The sequence below is a fragment of the Arvicola amphibius genome, chromosome 6 (assembly GCF_903992535.2).
Source record: "Arvicola amphibius chromosome 6, mArvAmp1.2, whole genome shotgun sequence".
NCBI lineage: Eukaryota > Metazoa > Chordata > Mammalia > Rodentia > Cricetidae > Arvicola > Arvicola amphibius.
In genome coordinates, this window is record NC_052052.2 from 108,287,159 (window position 1) to 108,300,777 (window position 13,619).

Consider the following 13,619-nt stretch of genomic DNA (forward strand, 5'->3'; position numbering starts at 1 on the left):
ACCGCCATCATCCGGGGATTTGAAAATGGCGGCGGCCCAGCGGTCAGCCAATCAGAGAGCGGGTAGAGGTTGCTAGGATATGTGGAGTCCCGCCCTAGTCTCGAGGACCTCACAGCACACTCCTGGAAGCCTGAGGGGGAAAGGCGAGAGAAATTAGCATTAGAAGAGTGAAAGTTAGGGGTTTCCTCAATCTCCCAAAGTCAATCTTTATTCACGTTTGCTGCAGGCCAGAAAAATGGATAGAAAGCTGTTTACCATTTGATGTTGCTTAGCGTTAGATAGGTTGAAAGGAAAGCAAGGTGCAGTGGGCATATAAAGACTAAATTATTCTTGGGGGATATATGCCCACTTGGCAAAAGCAATACCTGTGTCCTCAGTTATGCCGCCAGATAACCAGTGTAGTCTAGCTAGTCCTCCTGTCTTCCAGTGACTCCTCTGCTGGCAAAACTGAAAATGTGCGACATGAAACACAAGGACAGTTCTCAGGTTATTTTATGAAGACTGGTAAATAAAAAGTTCTTTATTTTAAATATTGATAACAGCCTTAAAAAACAGTCTCTTATTTTTGTGGGAGGTTATCCTAAAAAGTAACGCCATCTGTGCAGGAAGATGTTAATAGCTTTGTACATAATAGAAAAATTAAAGGCAATCCAAATGAGTGATTGGGAGACTGGAAAGGCTATCTTCAGCCTAGAAAGAAATAGTCTTCCCCAGGGAAGAACACACCAGTTGGCCATCTAATACCAAGCCGTCAGCCCTGAAAGTATATCAAGTAACATCATACAGACTGTATTTAGGAACATATATGTATATATGTATACGTATGTAACAATAATTAATGAAAAAAGAGATCACAAATTTGAAAGAGGGCTAGGAGGGCTAGGAGGGAGGGACAAAAAGGAGGTAAATGATGCGATTATAAGCTCAAAAAATAAAAGAAATAGCTAAAAAATAAAAGGTATGACAGGTGATGGTGTCATGTGCCTTTAATTCCAGCACCCAGGAGGCAGAGGCAGGTGGATCTCTGTGAGTTTATAGCCTGCCTGGTCTACAAATTGAGATCCAATGGAGCCAGATCCACACAGGGAAACCTTATCTTGAAAAAAACAAAACAAGAAGTATGTAATAAGATTAAACATTTTAATTTTAAGTAAAAACATGAACTATAGAACTCTGCTGGCTAGGTTTATGTCAACCTTACACAAGCAATCGTCGTCTGTGAGGAGAGAACCTCCACTGAGAATATGCTGCTATAATATCGGGCTGTAGGCAAGCCTGTAGACCCTTTTCTTAATTAGCGATTGATGAGGGAGGGTCCTGCCCATTGAGGATGGTGCTATCCCATGGTTGGTGGTCCTGGGTTTTTATAACAAATCAGGCTTAGCAAGATATGAGGAGCAAGCTAGTAAGCAGCAGCACCCCTCCATGGCCTCTACTCAGCTTCTGCCTCTAGGTTCATGCCTCTCTTAAGTTCCTGTCCTGACTTCCTTTGGTGATAAGCTGTGATGTGGAAGCATAAAATAAACCCTTTACTCCCCAACTTTGTCTCAAAAAAATCAAAACCAGCCCCTTAAAGAAAATGGTATTTTTTTTATTTCTTTCTTTTCTTTGGGGGAAACCCCAAAGGTAGGGTGGGTGTGGACCTGGGAAGACTGGGAAGTGAGTGTGATCAGGGTGCATTATGTGAAACTTCCAAACCATCAATAAAAATATTGTATCAGAAAAAGCAAAAAACTAAACCAGGGCTGGAGGGATGGCTCATCAGTTAAGAGTATTGGATGATCTTGTAGAAGATACAAGATTGGATCTTAGTACCCACATTGGACAGCTCACAGCTGCCTGTAACTTCAGCTGTAGCTTAATTGGACACCTTCTTCTTACCTTACACACATAAGGTACAGATTAGTAGAGACAGGTTAAATTAAGATGTAAGAGTTAGCCAATAAGAAGCTAGAGCTAATGGGCCAAGCAGTGATTTAATTAATACAGTTTCTGTGTGGTTATTTTGGGACTCTGGGAAGCCGGGAAATGAACAAGCAACATGGTAGTGGTTTACTGGCAAAGTTTCAGCATGTCTGTTTCTGGCAGTGGCTCCATGACTTCTCCTTAACTTCACCTCCTTTCTCCCAGCACTCAGTTTAGTATTTCCTTCCTAGCTTTACTCTACCCTATCACAGGCCTAAGACAGCTTCTTTATTAACCAATGGTATTCACAGCATATAGAGGAGAATCCCACATCACTTCCCAAAGAAAATAAATATAAAAAAATAAAATACTATATTAACAAAATAATCACAAACACCTAGAAATTTCTCTCATGTCTGGGAGTACTACTGGATAAGGTACATGTGTGGAAGATGATGTTAAAAAGATGGTACATCTGAACAAGCATGGTTATGCACGGTTTTAATTTTAGCACTTAAGAGGTCAAGGTAGGATGACTGTGAATTGAGTTTCACATGGTCTACATAGTAATAGCCTGTCTTAGAAAAGAGAGGAAAAAAGCAAAAAGTTTTCTTTTTTTGTTTTTCCTAAGTACTTAGTACTGATATATATGTCCATACCATACTGAATGTGTTTGATTTTGTCTGTATTTAACATGGTTTGAACCTTTTCCAAGGAGAAGATACTTGTGAAACATGTATGAAACAGAAAGGCTTGATTTGGGGTTGGATAGATGGTTCCGTGGTTAAGAGTGTTGGCTGCTCTTGCAGAGGACCAAAGTTTGGTTCCCAATACCTTTTTGACTATTGCTCCAAATGTTACTCAAATGCTCTCATTTTCCCCATTAATGTTGACTCAATTCTTAATATTAGAGGAAAAATTTAGGAAGACATTTGTGAGGGCTGGGAAGATAATGAGCAAAGCGCTTACTGCAAAAGCATGAGAGCTCGAGTTGCCCCCGTGTTGAACTTGTTATACCAGGGTGGTGGTTTGAATAAAAATGACCCCCATAGGCTTATAGGTTGGAGTACTTGGTCACCAGGGAGTGGCACTATTTGAGAGGATTAGGAGGTATAGTCTTATTGGAGCAAGTATGTCACTGGGGATGGGCTTTGAGGTTTCAAAAAGCCCATTCCAAGCCCAGAATTTCTCTCTTCTGTTGCCTGTGGATCTGGATGTAGAACTCTTGGCTACTTCTCTGGCACCATGTCCTGCCTGGGTGCCACCATTCTTCCCTCTGTGATAATGGACTGAACCTCTGAAACTGTAAGTCAGCCCCAGTTAAATGTGTTCTTTTATGAAAGTCCCTGTAACACAACCAAGATGGGTAGCTCCTGAAGACCAACACCCGAGGCTGTCACCTGACCTTCACACTTGTACATATACATGAATGTACATTCACACCCACACAAATACACATGTGCATATGCACATACACAGTAATTTATTATAGTCAACATACATCTAGTTTAGAAGCAGTTGCAGGTAAGCTGTCACTACTGTAGTAGACTAAGCTGTAGTTGGCATAAACTTTAGCACAGCCTGTTCAGTCCCATTATGGCAACATTGTCATGTGAGAACTGAAAGATTTAAAATTGGGTGTGTTGCTTTAAGAGAAGAATGTTTTCAGTCCTCAGGTGGAGTTATTTCCGGGCCCAGTGATAAGGCTGGGCTAGAAATGACTGCTCCTCAATCATCACCACAGGGCTGGAGGGACACCTTCAGATCACCATGGTAAGTGGGCATAGTATGCCACTGACAGTGTTGAGTTGGGATGGTGGTGGCTTTCATAGATTGTATTTAGGTACTTTCCTCTACCCTAAATCCTTAATAAATCAAAAATGTGTAGCAGATCAAAGGACACAGCACTGTCTTTAGCTTCTTTAGTTCTGTGTGAGAAGGAACATAGTTACTTTAGAGAGTTAAGGGATTTCTCCCCCTATGGAAACCACAGTAGTTTTCCGTATCTTAGAATTTTGAATTTTTAATGGAAGAAACCTTTCAAACTGCTTTTTCATCTTTGTCTCCCCACAGTGGACTTTCCTGCATTCAGGTTGCTTAAGTTGTTTTTACCTTAAGAACCAAGGCTTCTAACACGAAAGACACTTATAGTAGAAGATCCTGTGTCTTGACTGGATCAATGTCAGCATTCTGGGTGGGATGTTGTCCTGTAAGGTATTTCCCCTGGGAGCAAATGAGTAAAGGGTATGAAAGGTCTTTTGCTTATTTCTTAGAATTGCATGTGAATCTGCTGCTCTCTTCACATTAAAAGCTTAATTGAAAATTATCCTTTCTCAGTAACTCAAATGAGTTTTGGAACAGCATTTATTAGTGTGCTGGGACTTATCAATGCTGACATTTAGTGGGTGGTTTACAATCTTAGACTACTTAATACTATGGCTAATGTTCTAATAGAGAGTTTTGAAAGATGGCAGAGGCTAAGAGAATAAGGTCTCTACCACCAGATGTGGCTATTTTGTAGAGTTGGATGTTTCTACAGCCAAGCACAGGGCTTGTCAGGCCAAGTTATGCTGTGTTGAGAGGCCTGCTATGTCGAGAAAGAGTAGTACTACTTACTGTGTTGTTTGAACATGCGAAGGGCAGCAGTTTATTCCTGTTGGTGATTGTTTTTACTGTGACTTACTGTCAGTGAGTATGCCTCTCGACAGTTCCCGGTGTGGCCACTGACAGCTGGAGAAGGGACTTGCTGGGAGCTGTTTGCCTGTGAATTTTGTAGAGTTTCTTTCGGGTACAGACACAATAAACAACCTTCCTCTCTAAATAGGTATTGAACTTAGAGGACAAAGGTCTTGTTTGGTTAATATGTTTACAGCTTTTAAAGTCCAAAAGGACGGAGAGGAATGGAATTGTCCTTTGCAGATAAGGATTTATGAAGCTTGCTCATAATGGAAGGCACTGCTTTGGCCAAGAGATGTAGGGCTATTAGTTTGTTCTAAGCGATGTTGAAGTTAAGGTCAATAGCCATTGTCACCAGAAACCCATAGTCGTCCAAATTAAACAAGATGAAGTTCTAAGTAGTAAACCCGAAATCCTCACGAAGTGAAGAAGTCTATGGTGTGCCAAGTCAATTGAGACAAAGTACAAATGCTTGATGCTGCTGAGCTTGGCAGAGTCTGGATCAGATTGCTGGGGTGTGGCAGGTCAGAGCTCTTGACCTCGGCTCTGAATTCTCGTTCATGCAGGCCTGGCCAGTAATTAGTGGGAGGTCTGAGGTCTGTAGCTGAGTTCAGACTTTGAGACAGTACATTTGTGGTTGCCCCCCCCGCCCCCTGCCCAGCTTACAAGGCCAAGCACCTTAAAGGACTTGAGAATGCAGAAGGCCGGGCAGGCCAGGGCAGACTTGGTACAGGGCCACTGACAATCAAAATGCAGCAACTTTTACTGTAGATTTCTAGAATTTAACTTTTTCTTTTCTCCGTTAAAAAGTAGTTAATATGGTGTACTGGAGGTTTTGTGTGTCAACGTGACACAAGCTAGAGTCATCAGAGGCAGGAGCCTCAGGAGGGAGCCTGAGGAAATGTCTCCTTGAGATCCAGCCATAAGGCATTTTCTCATTTAGTGATCAATGGGGGAGGGCCTAGCCCATGATGGGTGGTGCCATGCCTAGGTTCGTGGTTCTAGGTTCTGTAATAAGGTAGGCTGAGCAAGCCATGAGGAGCAAGCCAGTAAGCAGCTCTCCTCCATGGCCTCTGCATTAACTCCTGCCTCTGGGATCCTACCCTGTTTGAGTTCCTGTCCTGACGTCTTTTAGTGATGAACAGCCATGCTTAAGTGTAAGCCTAATAAACCCTTTCCTCTCCAACTTGCTTTTGGTCATGGTGTTTTGTTGCAATAATAGAACCCCTAACCAAGGCATGTGGCCTCTTTCAACTACTTAAAAAGATGTTTACTTTAAAAATAATAATGAATGCTGATGAGGGAAGATTAAAAGAGTAATATTTACACAATAAAATTCCTATTATTCAGAAATAACTAGAGTTTGTGTAATCATGAGTTTCCTTTCTTTTTTCCGTGTGTATGTGGACAGGTGTATGGGGAAGTACCTGCATATGGAGGCCCAAGGTTGATGTCAGGAAGCATCCTCAATTGTTATTCCATTTTATTCACGGAGTCAGGTTATTTCAATCAAACCCAGAGTTCAGCTACCTTTGCTCGATGTCTGGCTTTATGGATCTATCCCTGCCTTCCCAGGCTAGAAGCATAGGCAAGTCGCCTCACCCATGCAGCACTTCTGTGGGTTCTGGGGATCTGAACTCTCATACATCTAGACACAAAATCATAGAAAATAAGTATTTGACAAAATATTCCATATAAAATTATGCATATGATAGGGGTTTTGATGGAGGACTCTCATTGGTTAATAAAGAAACTGCCTTGGCTTTTTGATAGGGCAGGATTTAGATAGGTGGAGTAGACAGAACAGAATGCTGGGAAGTTAGTCAGACCACCATGTCTCTCCTCTCCGAGACAGATGCCATGGAGCCAGCTGCCAGGTCATACATGCTGAATCTTTCCTGGTAAGCAACCACCTTGTGGTGCTACACAGATTATTAGAAATGGGTTAATCAAAATGTGAGAGTTAGCCAGTAAGGAGGCTAGAAACTAATGGGCCAGGCAGTGTTTCAAAGAATACAATTGGTGTGTTGTTATTTTGGGTGTAAAGCTAGCCGTGTGGGATCCGGGAGGGATGAAAAGCAGGCCGGCCCACTGCCTCCTACTGCAGGGTTTCCTTAAATTATTACATTTATTTTATTTATTGTGTGCAAAGGGGTCAGGACATTGGTGCAGGGTCAGATGCCAACTTAAAGGACTTGGTTTTGATTCCCTCTTTCCACCATGAGGATCCAGGGATCAAACCCTGCTCTTCAGACCTGGTGACAAGCACCTTTACCCACCCAGCCACCTCTTTGGCCTCCAGTTTTTAATGCACAGTGACGTGCTTGTTTTGGAAAATAAGTCAAAACTTCTAATAGTTTTAACCTTAGAATATTCTTCCTTGTGGTGAGTACATATGAATAACAAAATTTCAAGAATGAAGAAACAACATATTTAATTTGTCTGCAATGAGTTTTACTATTTGACGAAGTTGGTTGATTTAAAATTTACTCTTCTAATAACTTTTTTTCTGGGTAAATTAGTTTGATGTAAACACCCATTTACTGCAGGCAAATGGACAGAACTAGAAAAAACCATACTGAGTGAGGTAACCCAGACCCACAAAGACAAATCTAATATATACTCACTCATAACTGGATATTAGAAGAAAGCAAAAGATAACCAGCCTACAGTTCACAACCCCAGAGAACCTAGACAACAAAGAGGACCCTAAGAGAGACATACATTGAGCCACCTAGGAAGGAAGATTTACTCAAGATCTCCTGAGTAAATTGGGAGCATGGAGGGTAAGGGTGAGGGTGGAAGGGGAGAGGGGAGGAATGAAGGGAAGTGGGAAAATGTAAAGCTCAATAAAAACAATAAAACAAACAAACAAACAAAACACCCATTTACCACACCCACATTTTACCCTTAATTACAGTTCTGTGTAGGTCATATAAGACTATACATATACAGTCTTAACTCAATTTCCCATCTAGCACACACTAGTAGGGACTTTATAGAGTAGGAAAACTTTTAAGACATTTTTGTCTTGTTTATCATGATTGCATGTATGCATGCATATGTTAATACATGAGAATTTGCATGTCACCAGCCATGTGTGGAGGTCAAAGTATAGCTTTGGGTAGCCTGCTCTCTCCTTCTGTCTTTATCTGGGTTCCAGGGATCCAACTCAGGTCCTCTGGCTTTCAAGACAATTGATTTTACTCACTGAGCTGACTCGCCAGCATGATAGAATTTAAGCACCATTTCAGTCCTTGGTTCTGTTTTCCATGAAACATATCTACTCCTTGGAATTTGTTATTCATGGAACACTTTTGTAGAGATGGTTATCTTCTTCCCCTTGTATGTGTGTTCTAGGGATTGTATTCAGGCTGTCAGGATTATGTGGCTGGCAATTGCTTTTTACTTGCCGAGATACCTAGCTGTTCCCCTTTGTAGAATACTTTAGAGTAGTGCTTCTCAACCTGTAGGTCATAACCCCCTTGGAGGTTGATGACCCTTTCACAGGGGTCACCTAAGACAATAAGAAAACAGATATTTATATTATAATTCATAACAGTAGCAAACTTACAGTTATGAAGTAACACCAAAAATAATTTTATGATGGGGGGGGGTCATTACAACATGAGGAATTGTATTAGAGGGTTGCAGCATTAGGAGGGCTGAGAATCACTGCATTAATTACAATGAACTTCCCTTATGATTTCTAAGCTAGTTTGGCCTTTTTAGTTGTAATCAGTAGTGTTCATGTTATCTAAACTCCTACTCCATTCTAACTCACTATGACTTATTCCAGAGGGAGTGTCTCTCCATTCACATTGGTCAAGCTGGTGTCCAGATTGGGGATGCTTGCTGGGAACTGTATTGCCTGGAACATGGAATCCAGCCAGATGGCTTTATTCTGGACAGCCAACACGATCATTTGGAAAATGCTAAGACGGAACATAGGAGTACATCTTTAGATACTTTCTTTGATGAGACAAGAGCCGGGAAGCATGTGCCCAGAGCACTTTTCATGGACCTTGAACCAACTGTTATAGGTAATCTAAATTTGACTTGCTAGTGCTTTAACCAAGTCTTAACTTAAACAACCAGACAGGTGAGTGGAGGTAAAGATATCACCTTCCTGCAGCAGGTGAGATTATGAGATGGTGCTCATCTATATGAATAGGATTGTGTAGACCTTTTTCAACTTCAGTCTGTACCACGACAAACATACCCAAATGGACATTAGCCTTCTTTCCGGTGGGATGAACTAAGTAAAGCTTCTAATTAATCCACCCACATACTTCAGCAGAACACTGAATCCTTTTCCTGGGCTGAGAGCAAAACTAGAAGCTATGGGCAAAGAACCTGAAAATTTGTCATTATCTTCTGCAAAAGAGTAGAGTATTTGAAAATTATTCCATAGAAATAAGATACCACATAAATCTTAAAATTATGGGGGAAGCTAATGCTATTTTAAAATTCTACTTATTTCTCTCTCTCTTTTTCCTCCTTCTTCCTCTCTTCATTTTCTCTCTCTAGAATCAGTCCTCTCTCTCTCCCTCTGTCCCTTTCCCTCCCTTCCTCTCTTTCTCCCTCCCTCTCTCTGTATCTCTTGTGTGGAGGTCAGAAAACACAAGATCTCAGGGGTCCAGCTCAAGCTACCAGATTTGGTATCAAGTTTTTTACCTATTTTCTATCTTGATAGCCAAAAAGCTATTTTATAATTAACAATGGAAGACTTCACAATATCCTGTCATAAAACTTCTAACATGCAGCTAGAAAAATATTGGACATAGAAAGGAGGAATTGTCTTAAGAGAGCAACTAGAAAGGAGGGTAGGTTTAGATCTGATGTATATTAGTTATCTATTTCTACACAATAAGCTTCCTTCAAATGCAGTCATGTAAGGCAGTACTAGCCATTATTTTGTTCATGAATCTATAATCTGTGTGGTGCTCAGAAGATACGAGTGCTCACTGTTCCACATCATTTCAGATTTAAAGATTTATATGGGAGCCAGGGGACTCACTTGGATAGTGGCCCACTCACCTATCTGTCAAGTTGGGGTTCTGAGTCCTGAGCCATGGATGCCGCTGGGGCTTTGAGTCCTCTTCATGTGAACTGTCTTTGTGAAGCTTTGACCTCATCATAGCATGGTGGCCAGGGGCCAAGACCAAGTATCTCATGCGTACAAGGCAGATGTTCATGGCATTTGTTACCCAGTCCTGAAAGTTACATAGTTCCATTTTAGCTGTTCTCAATGAGTCAAGATAGTTATGAAGACACAGGGAAGGGATATGAATCCCCTTCCACCTTTTTAATGCAAGCATAGCAGGCTTCTAGAAGCAATGTGTAATAGAAAGTGTTTTGGGGGCCATCTTTGGAAAATAGTCTGCCCTATTAGAAAAATGCTATCTGTCTATACTAGATTAGAGTTGATTTCCTTATTAGAATGGCATTAGAATGCATAAGACATTTGTGGAACAAAGTGGGTTGATGCCAATGAATGTTAATATAGTACAAATATTAAAAGTTTTATTTAAGTGGATAGGGTGAAAAGGGCAAGGCTAAAGATCCTTATATACAGGCTATGTATTGTTCTTCTAGGTGTTATGAACAAATAAAAACTAAGAAATTATTGGGAATGTAGCTCAGTTGGTATAGTGCTTGCCTAACATGTAGGAATCCTGTAATCAGTCCCTAAGCTCAACATTAGAGCAGATATGGCTGTGTACACCTGTAATTTCAGCTCTTGGGACGTGGAGGCCAGATGGCAGACAGTTCAGGGTCTTTTGGAATACATAGTACCTTACCAAAAACACCTGCATGAAGACTTCTTTGTTTTTCTAGACTAAGAAAAGCCGTTTCTGCAGAGTAAATCCCGTTCCTTTGCCTTAACACGGGAAAAGGACAGGGATCAGAGCATAGAGTCCTGTCAGGGTTAGAGAGGAGTCAGAAGTTACTCACTGACCACGCTTCCCTCCCCGCAGACGGGATCCGTGTCGGAAAGTACCACTCACTCTTCCACCCGGAACAGCTTGTGAATGGAAAAGAAGATGCGGCAAACAACTACGCACGAGGTCGCTACTCTGTGGGCTCAGATGTCATCGAGCTAGTGTTAGAAAGGATCCGGAAGCTGGCAAGTGCCCCTCTCCAGCTCTGAATGGGTCAGGCTGGATACTTCTGATCTTGTGGTAGCAGTCACAGCCTTGCCTGTTCCCATCTTCCCTCCCCAACCCTCTCATTCTGGGCCTCCAGAGGTACTTAGGACATCCTGATGTTTACTTTGGTTACACGGTTAAAAAAGGAAGCCTTTACAGTTGTCAGGTGGTTCCTCTTTACCCTTGTTTCTCCTATTGCAGTGTGTGTGTGTGTGTGTGTGTGTGTGTGTGAGAGAGAGAGAGAGAGAGAGAGAGAGAGAGAGAGAGAGAGAGAGAGAGAGAGAGAGAGGGAGGGAGGGAGGGAGAGCGTGTGTGTGTGTTAGCAGAGACTTTCACTAAAATGAATTATTTTCCAATAGTCACCACTACTTGTGAAGGTGACAAGGGGCAGACCTTTTGTGAAGGATACTTACTGCTCTTTCTCATAGTTCTGTAAGGGTTTGACTCTGCAGATCCTTTGTTAAGTGGTTCGGTAAAACCACTGGTAAGAATACCTTTCATATCTTTCTGATGTAGTGTGTAGCTTAAGAGGTGAAGGGGACTTTATTTTGCTTCTGTATTTTGCTCATTTTCTTTTCTTTATTATTAACAAAAACCTTCAGATATCACGTAGATAAATTCGTGGAAAATAATGAAAGACAGTCGATTGCTTCTGTAGGCTGAGCCTCCCTTCGCTGAATGATTGGGACCAGAACTACTACTTGATGTGTATTTTCTCCAGGTTTTGGTATATTTGTACACACACACACACACACACACACACACACACACACACAATTTTAGGAGATCAAGCAAGACACATGTAAAACTCATTTAAATTTCGAATAACCCATATAGTCATAGGCTCCAGGCAATTTTATGCGGTACTTTTAATGTGCCTGTATGTTGACTGTAACCCACTCACTGCTATAAGTGCAGATATGGAATTCTCATTAGTGGTATCATGTAAGTACTCAAAATGAAAGAAAAACAGGATTTTGGAGCATTGTGAAGTTTGGGATTAGAACTGCTCAAAGCCATAGTGAAACTCTAAAGCCTTCACCAACTCCAGAAGGATCATTCGGGAATATCTCAAAGTAGCCATGTTTGTCATGTAGCTAATAAAGATGGAAGAGGCCATGCTGAGTCATTTTTGAGGTGTGTATTCCTGTGCCTTTGTACACACAGGTGTATGTGGGGACCGGAGGACCCCCTTGCCTGTCGTGCCTTCGATTCCATCTACTTTGTTGTTTGTTTGAGACAGGGTCTTATATGGCCTGGTCCTGGCCAGCCAGGAGAAGATGGATAATCGTCCAGCCCTGGTGATCTGTCTGCCTCCACCTCTTCAGTGCGGGGGTGATGGCTTCTTGACCAGCTTTTTTTTTCATTTTTTACAATGCAGCTTCTGAGACTCAGACTCAGACCTGCATGCTTGTAAGGCAAGCCCTTTGCTGATGGAGCCAGTTCATCAGCCTCGTTTCTCAATCTTCTCTTCCCGGGAACTGATATTCTACCATCACCAACTAGTTAATTAGTTTGCATATATCTGGTGGAATTTTCACATTGCTCATTCTTTCCGCAGGCAGAACAATGCAGTGGACTTCAGGCAATTTCAATTTCCCGAAGCTTTGGAGGAGGCACAGGGTCGGGATTTACATCTCTCTTGATGGAGCAACTCTCGGCAGAGTATTACAGGAAGACAAAATTGGAGTTCTCTGTCTACCCATCTCCTAGGCTCTCCACCGCTGTAGTAGAACCTTACAATGCCATCCTCACCACCCATTCTACTATAGAACACTCAGACTGCACATTCCTGGTGGACAACGAGGCTCTCTATGACATCTGCCGTCACAAGCTTGGTGTCGAACGTCCTTCCTATGCTAGTATAAATAGGTTGATAGCTCAGGTGTTATCTTCCATTACCGCTTCACTCCGCTTTGAAGGGCCTCTGAATGTGGACTTAATCGAATTCCAGACCAATCTAGTGCCTTATCCCAGGATACATTTCCCCATCCCATCCTTTGCCCCCATCGTCTCTGCTGACAAAGCCTACCATGAGCAGCTCTCTGTGCCTGACATCACTGCTGCTTGCTTTGAGTTCTCCAACCAGTTCGTCAAGTGTGATCCTCGGCTTGGGAAGTACATGGCTTGCTGCCTACTATACAGAGGAGATGTGGTCCCTAAGGATGTGAATGCAGCAATTATAGCCATGAAGTCAAGGACCTCTGTTCAGTTTGTTGATTGGTGTCCAACTGGTTTCAAGGTGGGCATCAATCAGCAGCCGCCTACGGCAATGCCAGGAGGGGATCTAGCCAGGGTTCAGCGAGCTGTGTGTACGTTGAGCAATACCACGGCGATTGTGGAAGCCTGGGCCCGCCTGGACCACAAATTTGACCTCATGTATGCCAAGAAGGCATTTCTGCACTGGTACATCATGGAAGGCATGGAGCAAGGGGAGTTTATAGAGGCCAGGGAAGATCTGGCTGCTCTGGAGAAAGATTATGAGGAAGTGGGACTGAGTTTTTGATGTAAAGATCAAAGAGCAAATGGATACTGAGTTAATGTTGTTATTTGTTTTCAAGCTATTATATACTTAATGAATAAGAGGAAAACAAAAATCCAGTCAGCAAGGTCCCAAATTGTGCATTAAATTAAATATATCAATGTCAACAATACAGTCATATTTTCTCATGTACAGTAGAATTTAGCTCTGCTAATTGAGAATCTCCCGAGGATTGCAGTCATTTGAACTACTTAGTCTTTTCTAGGTAGAGTGTTTTTGTTACTAATTCTTATGTCACAGCAAAAGCCTGACTTTAATCTTTGCCCCTCCGCTTTAAAAACCAAAACAAAACACCAAGCAAGTATGGAACCTTAACGTTTCTGCTTTTCCTTTCCTGTATCTAA

The 13,619-nt window shown here is 41.9% G+C and overlaps 1 protein-coding gene across 1 annotated transcript; it reads left to right on the forward strand.

Moving 5' to 3' along the window:
- The first annotated feature begins 3,614 nt into the window (after positions 1-3,614).
- Positions 3,615-13,239, forward strand: Tubal3 (tubulin alpha like 3). The gene is made up of 4 exons (XM_042055345.1): positions 3,615-3,678; positions 8,381-8,624; positions 10,563-10,663; positions 12,295-13,239. Exons 1-4 carry the CDS (start codon positions 3,676-3,678, stop codon positions 13,237-13,239), a joined length of 1,293 nt encoding a protein of 430 aa, XP_041911279.1. The 5' UTR covers positions 3,615-3,675.
- Positions 13,240-13,619: the final 380 nt, after the last annotated feature.